Source organism: Salmo salar, chromosome 10, assembly GCF_965601325.2.
Source record: "Salmo salar chromosome 10, fSalSal1, whole genome shotgun sequence".
NCBI classification, from domain to species: Eukaryota; Metazoa; Chordata; class Actinopteri; order Salmoniformes; family Salmonidae; genus Salmo; species Salmo salar.
The window spans coordinates 48,426,512-48,437,951 of NC_138300.1; the positions used below are offsets into that span (position 1 = coordinate 48,426,512).

Genomic DNA, 11,440 nt, shown 5'->3' on the forward strand with positions numbered 1-11,440 from the left:
TCACATTCTGCCCCGGAAGTATACGTTGTTACACGGGAAGAGATACAGCGACTTCTAATGCGAATTCGTTTCCCACAGCAACTAATTTTTCATTCCGGTTTGAGCAGTAAACATGGCAAATAGGACTGTTAAAGATGCAAACAGTATACATGGAACAAATCCACAATATTTGGTAGAAAAAATTATTCGTACTCGAATTTATGAATCAAAATATTGGAAAGAAGAATGCTTTGGACTGACTGGTGAGTTGGAGCTAGCTAGCTAACAGCTAACGCTAGGTAGCTTGAAATACAAATACCGCACATGTAAACAAAGTAACTCGTAGGAAGTGTGCTTACGTCTAGTAAATTTTCCACTGTTAGTTACTTACGCTCACTTAGACTCGCTCACACACTAATAGGTTTATGCACACCAAAGGTATTGGCTTGGCTAGCCTCACTTGATGCCATGCATGTACATGGGTTTTGGATGGCTTTGGGAGAGTCTGTGTATTAGTTGTGCATCGTTCTGGTGGGTGGCGACGGAAAATAACCACAATATGTATAATCTCTAGAAACATATGCTTACCAGATGTAAAGTGAAATGTGTCCCTCGCTATCAAATACACATCTGAATCCAACTTTTGTCCAACCCGCACCATGTTTGATCATCTTTCTAATCACTATTTTCTCCTTGATCTACAGCCGAACTTGTCGTTGACAAAGCCATGGCGCTGAAGTTTGTCGGAGGAGTCTATGGAGGAAATATCAAACCTACACCGTTTCTGTGTCTCACTCTGAAGATGCTACAGATCCAGCCAGAAAAAGACATCATTGTAGAATTCATCAAGAATGAGGATTTCAAGTAAGTTTGGGCTTTTGGGCTGGTTATTATAAGTCTTTATGTATTTAATCATATATTTAAAAGTTAGATCAACTGTCTTCTAACTCCTAGCTTGACAAATGTGACATAAACAAATCGGTATGTTCATGCATTCCACACCTCACTGTGATGTTTTTCTTCACCTTAGGTATGTCCGCTTGCTAGGGGCAATGTACATGAGGTTGACTGGGACATCAGTGGATTGCTACAAATACCTGGAACCACTGTACAACGACTACCGAAAAATCAAGAGTCAGAACCGAAATGGAGGTGAGTCCTTTCGTTTATGTGTATTATGGAATGATTGTACATGCAAAATGTCTCCTGGTTTTAAATGGCACCATATCCTTTCACTGTTTGTTTCAGAGTTTGAGCTGCAACATGTAGATGAGTTCATTGATGAACTGCTACACGCTGAGAGAATGTGTGACATCATCCTTCCCAGGCTTCAGGTAAGTCTACCCCCTTGTATGTGCTCACACCCCTTTTCACTGACCTAGACCGCTGACATTCTTTTGTGTGTGTTGACAACAGAAAAGGCAGGTCCTTGAGGAGGCGGAGTTGTTAGACACACGCATCAGTGCCCTAGAAGAGGACCTGGATGAAGTGGAGACCAGTGACGAGGAAGACGAAGAAGAGGAGAAGGTTGTCGTCTTATCTTTATCCACCTACAGCCTGCATAGACTAACTGTAAAGTTGAGTAAACTTAGGCTAGTAGTCAGAGGAATGCTAATGTTGTTTCACTCAGTCCATGTCTGTCTCTTTGTCTCCTGTCTGTCTGTTCAAATGTCTACAGCCAGAGAGAGTTCAGACCCCGGAGCCCCACAGACGGAGTTATCGGGACAACGACCGCCCTCGCCGTTCGCCCTCTCCACGCTACAGACGCAGCCGTTCACCCAGACGGTAACTAGTAATTGATCTAATCTAAAGTCCAGAATCACTTTATTCAACATTTACACATACTCAGAATTAATTTCCTTTCACATCCTGAAGACACTAAACATCTTTTATCCTTTTTATTCTGTCCAGGAGGAGCAGATCACCCAAGAGACGAAGGTATGTAGTCTCTACCTTGGTTGTTTTCTGCTGGATTTTCCTTGTGTTTTCCATTGTACCGTCAGATGGTAAACTCAGATATTGAAATATAATGTAAAATAATTTAGTGTTTGATTTATAAAGGGTCTAAAGCTTAGATATAATTGACTATGGTCTCGGATACTTATAAGCAGTGCTGTATTAATGTTGGCTGTATTGTTTTTGTTTTAACACACAGCCCATCCCCCAGACGAGAGCGCCACCGCAGCAAAAGTCCCCGTCGCCACCGCAGCCGCTCCCGAGAGAGACGTCACCGCTCAAAGTCCCCAGGTATCATAGCAACGCCAACCTGCATCGCACTACATCAAAAGTCACATATGTGTTTATGCTTGTGACTGATAGTCACCTGTAATCATTTGACTTTAACATGTTTGTAACAATAGTCCCAGTCTGACCTAGAGCTGCTCTGTTTTGTCCTAGGCCATCACAGAAGCCACAGGCATCGCAGTCACTCCAAATCCCCAGAGAGGTAAATAATGGAGCAAGAGAAAGACCCTCGCCACTATATTAGTTTAAAATGCCACTTTCTATGTTCTTGGTGTAGTTGAATTGTCTGTGAATACCAGCATATGAAAGATGGAGATGTTTTTTGTGAGAGTAGCTAGGTTTCCATCCAAATGGCAACATATTTTCATGTGAATATTCTAAAATCTGCATGAAACAATAAGCGCATTTCCCCACCAGCGATGTTTCCATCAAATGGATTTATTGCAGATAAAAGGCTGTGCGTGATGTAGTGCACATAAAAAAATATTTTGCTATTAAATTCCCATGTACAGTCGCATTTTCAACTCTACTGATGGTTTTGACAAACAAACTGGCATTATATAGCAAATGTGCCCCCTCTGGTCTTGGCACATGCACTCTAGCTAACAGCTCGCAGACACATTGTGGGTAGGCTACCTACATGATGAGATTGTTGTGGATAAGAGCAAGATTATTTTCACCAGAGTAAGTACTGGATATTTATGGGAAAAGAGCATCATACTCATCACCTTCCCGTTCACCACCCTGTGAAGTTCATCATAACCTAACAAACTGCATGCTTTCGATATGATTATTATGCCAATATTTGAGCATAAAGGCGTTTCCACTGCCATTTCTCGCATAATTAATTTTACCGACTCAAAAAGATCCCACCATGTTGAACAAACATTGTCTGTTGAAATGTATGGAATTGTACCGGCATTTCCTGTTTCCATCAGCCCGGTCATTACTTTTTTAATGCTTCATGTAATTCATGTGCATTAAATGGTTGGATGGAAACCTGGTTTATGTCACCTACTGTTGTTGATTTCTTCATCTCTGTTCCAGGAGTTCAAAAAAGAGCCACAAGAAGAGTCGAAGAGGGAACGAGTGACCCATTTTTGTATTTTCTTCTTGGACATTTCATCTTTTTGACTTGGAAGTTAATGTGGCAAAATGTTTACATCTGTGTATGGAATCGCTGGTATTTTGTATTTAATTTTGGAAACTGATAGCATTTTTTTTTATACACTGCTCAAAAAAATAAAGGGAACACTAAAATAACACATCCTAGATCTTAATGAATGAAATCTTATTAAATACTTTTTTCTTTACATAGTTGAATGTGCTGACAACAAAATCACACAAAAATAATCAATGGAAATCCAATTTATCAACCCATGGAGGTCTGGATTTGGAGTCACACTCAAAATTAAAGTGGAAAACCACACTACAGGCTGATCCAACTTTGATGTAATGTCCTTAAAACAAGTCAAAATGAGGCTCAGTAGTGTGTGTGGCCTCCACGTGCCTGTATGACCTCCCTACAACGCCTGGGCATGCTCCTGATGAGGTGGCGGATGGTCTCCTGAGGGATCTCCTCCCAGACCTGGACTAAAGCATCCGCCAACTCCTGGACAGTCTGGTGCAACGTGGCGTTGGTGGATGGAGCGAGACATGATGTCCCAGATGTGCTCAATTGGATTCAGGTCTGGGGAACGGGTGGGCCAGTGCATAGCATCAATGCCTTCCTCTTGCAGGAACTGCTGACACACTCCAGCCACATGAGGTCTAGCATTGTCTTGCATTAGGAGGAACCCAGGGCCAACCGCACCAGCATATGGTCTCACAAGGGGTCTGAGGATCTCATCTCGGTACCTAATGGCAGTCAGGCTACCTCTGGCGAGCACATGGAGGGCTGTGCGGCCCCCACAAAGAAATGCCACACCATGACTGACCCACCGCCAAACCGGTCATGCTGGAGGATGTTGCAGGCAGCAGAACGTTCTCCACGGCGTCTCCAGACTCTGTCACGTCTGTCACATGTGCTCAGTGTGAACCTGCTTCATCTGTGAAGAGCACAGGGCGCCAGTGGCGAATTTGCCAATCTTGGTGTTCTCTGGCAAATGCCAAACGTCCTGCACGGTGTTGGGCTGTAAGCACAACCCCCACCTGTGGACGTCGGGCCCTCATACCACCCTCATGGAGTCTGTTTCTGACCGTTTGAGCAGACACATGCACATTTGTGGCCTGCTGGAGGTCATTTTGCAGGGCTCTGGCAGTGCTCCTCCTGCTCCTCCTTGCACAAAGGCGGAGGTAGCGGTCCTGCTGCTGGGTTGTTGCCCTCCTACGGCCTCCTCCACGTCTCTTGATGTACTGGCCTGTCTCCTGGTAGCGCCTCCATGCTCTGGACACTACGCTGACAGACACAGCAAACCTTCTTGCCACAGCTCGCATTGATGTGCCATCCTGGATGAGCTGCACTACCTGAGCCACTTGTGTGGGTTGTAGACTCCGTCTCATGCTACCACTAGAGTGAAAGCACCGCCAGCATTCAAAAGTGACCAAAACATCAGCCAGAAAGCATAGGAACTGAGAAGTGGTCTGTGGTCACCACCTGCAGAACCACTCCTTTATTGGGGGTGTCTTGCTAATTGCCTATAATTTCCACCTGTTGTCTATTCCATTTGCACAACAGCATGTGAAATGTATTGTCAATCAGTGTTGCTTCCTAAGTGGACAGTTTGATTTCACAGAAGTGTGATTGACTTGGAGTTACATTGTGTTGTTTAAGTGTTCCCTTTATTTTTTTGAGCAGTATATTTTCAGACCAAGTTGCAGTAAAATTCTCCAATGTAATTCTAAAATCTGCAGCTTGTATGGAGCTGTCCACAACCCTATACATCAGTGGATAAAGTTTCTTAATGTTTTAAACATAAGGACCTTTTGTTGCGTGATCCGGTGTGATTATGGCAACACTGGCTAATCAGTAAGAGTTTGTCTAGAAAATAGACAAATGTCGGGTCAAAACTGAAGGGTTTCAGAAGGGAAATAAGCTTTGGGACGTCAATAAGGGTTTCCACTTCTCTAGGCCAACTGCTTTCTTTCAGGAAGTTCCCAGAAGGCATCCAACATATAACCTACTCTGGTAGTATGTCATTTGTTTAGACCATGTGTCAAACTCATTCCCCTGAGGGCAGAGTGTCCCTAGGTTTTCGCTCCTACCTTGTACTTGATTGATGAATTAAGGTTACTGATTAGTAAGGAAGTCCCATCACCTGGTTATCTAGGTCTCAATTGAAAGGAAAAACCTGCGGACTCTAGGCTGTCCATGGAATGAGTTTGAAACCCCTGGTTTAAACTCAGCTTCCTGATGTAAAACCTACTCTTTGTCAATGGTAGAATTCAATTAAACTACAATCCATTGAATATGGGATATTTTTTGAATTGGGTGTTAAATGTGTTCAAATTTCTACGTCTGTATGGAACCCCTGGTGTTTATTTCATTTTAGAAACTGATTGCATTTTTATTTTATTTTCAGATTGTTACAGAAAGAATCAATCTGAATTGTATTTCTTAAATCTGCAGCTGTCCACAACCCTATGCACCAGCAGAGACCTTTGCTCAAAGTTTTGAACATGAAGACTGATGATGTTATGTCTGCACAGTCTCCTTGTTGTATGGATTGTCAGTCCAAGCAGGTCTGCGACCATGGTAATAATGGTTGTTAATCCCAATTTGATTTGTTTTAACAAGACCCTTGAGAGCTGTTGTAAAAACAATGGGTAATGTGATGTGCCTCATCTTTACAGAATAAGTGTGGAAATAGTTGCATTTGATTTGCATGTCTGTCAATGCAGATGTTGTCCTCGTCTGAATGTGGGAATGCTATGATTCACACACTGAAAGTGTTTGCCACACTTATACAAATAAAGAACTTATTTTGGCCGCATTGGAAATATTACGAAAATAAGTGTTATGGGCATGAGGAATTATTTTAGTCTAAAAACACGAAAATAATTAAATCAATAGTTTTATTTGCATGGCGCTTTCAACAACAAAAAACATTTGGCACAATTTGCATAGCAGCAACCTGGTCTAAAGAGCCCAAAGAGCATAAAAATAAAATACATTGTATGTACAGTATGGGACCCTCAATTTGGTTAACCTCTTTGATTGGTTAATTCTCCTCCTTGCTCTTATTCATTGTGAGAAGAAAGGTTTTCGAGAAATTCCAAGATTTCTGCACATCTTCGATTTCTTCCCCGTTGTTCAATCTTCCTCAAGATGTTGAAACTCTTTTTACCGTATTTGTTAGGATTTGGTATTTCTGCTGCCTTCTTGTGATAATCAATTGATGCATTGCGATCCTGGATGTGGAAGTTTTTGTATGTAGCGTAATGGAAGTAGAGCATCTGCAACTCGTATGGATCCTGCTCGCTGGACAATAAATTCTCATAGATCTGATTGGCTAGTTCTGTCCTGTCAATGTCTGATTCTGCGTAGATGCTTGCAAGCTCCAGTTTGACCTTTAGTGATGTCTCTGGATAGAGTGAGATCACATCTGTATAGAGACTGATGGCTCTGTCGCACATGCTCTGCCTCCTCGGACTGTCCTCCATTGAAAATATTTTCCATCTGTAGGATTTCGCTAGCTGTTTTTTCAGGTAGCGCACATTTGGATGTCTTTCCAGAGCCTCGTCTGCTAGGTCAATAGCTTCATTGTGTGATAAATATGTTCTGTAAAATTGAAGTAAGGGTCTAAGACCACTGTAGCAACTGACAGGCTTCTTTAAAATTTGCTGCGCTAGCTGTTGCGCTTCCTCCTTTTTCACCTGGCCACTCCGGCCAAGTCTTAACAGATAGATACTTGCTACATACAAGTTGTCTGGATCGTGTTCCTTGGCAAGTCTCAGCTCCTCTAGAACCTCAGACTCCTTCTGTTGGTTGTTTGGATGAAAATAGTAGACTGAGTCTAAGGCCAAGGCATGGCTTGATTGCCACTCCTTTCTCTCAGGTTCCATCCTAATAGCCATTTGAAAGTAATCTATTGCTTTCAGTCTTTTGTCCTGGTCAAACTTCATGAGGGTCCAGGCCTTTTCAACACACACCTCAGGGTGCAGTTCTCCCTGGGAAGGCAAGGGGTAATCTCGTAGCAGTTCCTCAACCTTTGTCACGCACCGCTGGCTCTCCGCCAGGTTATCCAGGTGATAGTGCACCCAGGCTAGGTTCCCATAGTGGACCAGCTGCCAAGGACCCATCGTGTCTGAAGGACTGTTTAGGTGAAAGGCCTCCTCTGCCTTACTGAGGCACTGCAGGGCTGCGTCAGTGGAGTCCAGGGTGTGGTGTATGTAAGCCCACAAGTTGTACATCTGACCCAGCCATGGAAAGCTCTCGTCACTGCCAATGTCCTCCAGGTGATCTCTGTGAATGAGCAGCTTGTACCTGCTGACTTCCAGTCCCCAGGTGAAGTGACACTCCAGCTCTTCCAGTTTAGTCTTGAGGGCGGTCTGAGCAGGGCTGGTTTAAGACAAGGGTTGGAAGAGGAAACTTTTAAAAACTATTACCGTAAGCATCAAGATCAAGAGTTAATGTGACACAAGTCCATCCCTAATTTAATTTGAGTTAGTTAACATTGAGTTCTATTGAATCTGCAGTTTTTTGTATATTTTTGTATATTTAAGGAGAACTTACTTCATAGTGGAGCAGGAGTATGATTTATTGTGGCTGTCTTGAGTTTCCTGGACAAGTGAGTAAACACTCTGGCTTTATATCCATGTCCTTACCTTTATCTTGCAGCGCAGTGGGTTGGGTGCCATAAAACCAATGTTCACCTCCACGTAATGCTTGGACTCTGCTTTCCATTTCAGCGAACAGAAACACACATTGAAGGCTTATACTTACATGTATAGGTGACTGACCCTAGACATCGCTCTCATGTCATTTCCTACAAAGAGAATGAACTGTAGTATATACAGTACCAGTCAAAAGATTGGACACACCTACTCATTCAAGGGTTTTTCTTTATTTTTTACTATTTTCTACATTGCAGAATAAGAGTGAAGACATCAAAACTATAAAATAACACATGGAATCATGTAGTAACCAAAAAAGTCTTAAACAAATCAAAATATATTTTATATTCTTCAAAGTAGCCACCCTTTGCCTTAATGAAAGCTTTGCACATGCTTGGCATTCTCTCAACCAGCTTCACCTGGAATGCATTTCCATTAACAGGTGTGCCTTGTTTTAAAGTTCATTTGTGGAATTTCTTTCCTCCTTAATGCGTTTGAGCCGATCAGTTGTGTTGTGACAAGGTAGGGGTAAAACACCAAGTCCAAATTATGGCAAGAACAGCTCGAATAAGCAAAGAGAAAGGACAGTCCATCATTACTTTAAGACATGAAGGTCAGTCAATGCAGAAAATTTCAAGAACTTTTTAAAGTTTCTTCAAGTACAGTCGCAAAAACCATCCAGCGCTATGAGGAAACTGGCTTTCATGAGGACCGCCACAGGAAAGGAAGACCCAGAGTTACCTCTGCTGCAGAGGAAAAGTTCATTAGAGTTAACTGCACCTCAGATTGCAGGCCAAATAAATGCTTCACAGACTTCAAGTAACAGACACATCTCAACATCAATTGTTCAGAGGAGACTGTGTGAATCAGGCCTTCATGGTCAAATTGCTGCAAAGAAACCACTACTAAAGGACACCAATAAGAAGAAGAGACTTGCTTGGTCCAAGAAACACGAGCAAATCTGTGGAAATGAGTCCAAATTAGAAATTTTTGGTTCCAACCGCTGTGTCTTTGTGAGATGGAGAGTAGGTGAACGGAGGATCTACGCCTGTGTGGTTCCCACCGTGAAGCATGGAGGAGGAGGTGTGGGGTGGTTTGCTCGTGACACTGTCAGTGATTTATTTTGAATTCAAGGCACACTTAACCAGCATGGCTACCACAGCATTCTGCAGCGATATGCCATCCCATCTGGTTTGCGCTTAGTGGGACTATCATTTGTTTTTCAACAGGACAATGACCCAACACACCTCCAGGCTTTGTAAGGGCTATTTGACCAATAAGGAGAGTGATGGAGTGCTACATCAGATGACCTGGCCTCCACAATCACCTGACCTCAACCCAATTGAGAAGGTTTGGCATGAGTTGAACCGCAGAGTGAAGGAAACGCAGCCAACATATGCTCAGCATATGTGGGAACTCCTTCAAGCATTCCAGGTGACTACCTCCTGAAGCTGGTTGAGAATGTGAAGCGTGTGCAAAGCTGTCACCAAGGAAAGGGGTGGCTACTTTGAAGAATCTAAAATATATTTTGATTTGTTTAACACTTTTTTTGGTTACTACATGATTTATATAATAGTTTTGATGTCTAATTCAAGAAAAACCTTTGAATGAGTAGGTGTGTCCAAACTTTTGACTGGTACTGTATATTGTTTCAAATTGTAAACTATGCACTTAGTTCAGTATACAATTGTACTTAATGGCCAATATGACATACAGTAATTGCCCTGTTTTAACACTCAACTTTGATCTTTGATATTAAGTATGTAGCTGGACAAAATATACAGTATATTAATAGATTTTTTTGTGTATTTGTATTGTATTTGCAAGACATTCGACTGCACTATTGGAGCTAATAACACAAGACATTTGACTGTACTGTTGGAGCTAGTAACACAAGACATTCTACTGTACTGTTGGAGCTAGTAACACAAGACATTCTACTGCACTGTTGGAGCTAGTAACACAAGACATTCTACTGTACTGTTGGAGCTAGAAACACAAGACCTTCGACTGCACTGTTGGAGCTAATAACACAATACATTCTACTGCCCTGTTGGAGCTAGTAACACAAGACATTCTACTGTACTGTTGGAGCTAGTAACACAAGACATTCTACTGCCCTGTTGGAGCTAGTAACACAAGACATTCTACTGTACTGTTGGAGCTAGTAACACAAGACATTGTACTGTACTGTTGGAGCTTGTAACACAAGACATTCTACTGCCCTGTTGGAGCTAGTAACACAAGACATTCTACTTCCCTGTTGGAGCTAGTAACACAAGACATTCTACTTCCCTGTTGGAGCTAGTAACACAAGACATTCTACTGTACTGTTGGAGCTAGTAACACAAGACATTCTACTGTACTGTTGGAGCTAGTAACACAAGACATTCTACTGTACTGTTGGAGCTAGTAACACAAGACATTCTACTGCCCTGTTGGAGCTAGTAACACAAGACATTCTACTGTACTGTTGGAGCTAGTAACACAAGACATTCTACTGTACTGTTGGAGCTAGTAACACAAGACATTCTACTGTACTGTTGGAGCTAGTAACACAAGACATTCTACTGTGCTGTTGGAGCTAGTAACACAAGACATTCTACTGTACTGTTGGAGCTAGTAACACAAGACATTCTACTGCCCTGTTGGACCTAGTAACAAAATACATTCTACTGTACTGTTGGAGCTAGTAACACAAGACATTCTACTGTACTGTTGGAGCTAGTAACACAAGACATTCTACTGTACTGTTGGAGCTAGTAACACAAGACATTCTACTGTGCTGTTGGAGCTAGTAACACAAGACATTCTACTGTACTGTTGGAGCTAGTAACACAAGACATTCTACTGCCCTGTTGGAGCTAATAACACAAGACATTCTACTGTACTGTTGGAGCTAGTAACACAAGACATTCTACCGCGCTGTTGGAGCTAGTATCACAAGACATTCTACTGCCCTGTTGGAGCTAGTAACACAAGACATTCTACTGTACTGTTGGAGCTAGTAACACAAGACATTCTACTGTACTGTTGGAGCTAATAACACAAGACATTCTACTGTACTGTGGGAGCTAGTAACACAATGCATTCTACTGTACTGTTGGAGCTAGTAACACAAGACATTCTACTGTACTGTTGGAGCTAGTAATACAAGACATTCTACTGTACTGTTGGAGCTAGTAACACAAGACATTCTACTGCCCTGTTGGAGCTAGTAAAACAAGACATTCTACTGTACTGTTGGAGCTAGTAACACAAGACATTCTACTGCCCTGTTGGAGCTAGTAACACAAGACATTCTACTGTACTGTTGGAGCTAGTAACACAAGACATTCTACTGTACTGTTGGAGCTAGTAACACAAGACATTCTACTGTACTGTTGGAGCTCGTAACACAGGACATTCTACTGTACTGTTGGAGCTAGTAACACAAGACATT

At 42.3% G+C, this 11,440-nt stretch overlaps 2 protein-coding genes across 2 annotated transcripts; one reads left to right on the plus strand and one right to left on the minus strand.

The window, feature by feature from the left end:
* The first annotated feature begins 29 nt into the window (after positions 1–29).
* On the plus strand, positions 30–6,155 carry prpf38a (pre-mRNA processing factor 38A). Its single transcript, XM_014123481.3, has 10 exons — positions 30–242; positions 684–843; positions 1,010–1,131; positions 1,228–1,313; positions 1,396–1,506; positions 1,658–1,764; positions 1,891–1,917; positions 2,135–2,226; positions 2,377–2,425; positions 3,271–6,155. Exons 1-10 carry the CDS (start codon positions 113–115, stop codon positions 3,314–3,316), a joined length of 930 nt encoding a protein of 309 aa, XP_013978956.1. The 5' UTR covers positions 30–112; the 3' UTR covers positions 3,317–6,155.
* Positions 6,156–6,220: 65 nt separating this feature from the next.
* Positions 6,221–8,081, minus strand: LOC106560512 (interferon-induced protein with tetratricopeptide repeats 2). The gene is made up of 2 exons (XM_014123477.3): positions 7,898–8,081; positions 6,221–7,723 (listed from the first exon to the last, which is right to left on the minus strand). The coding sequence occupies exons 1-2, from the start codon at positions 7,900–7,902 to the stop codon at positions 6,403–6,405; spliced, it is 1,326 nt and encodes a 441-aa protein (XP_013978952.1). The 5' UTR covers positions 7,903–8,081; the 3' UTR covers positions 6,221–6,402.
* Positions 8,082–11,440: the final 3,359 nt, after the last annotated feature.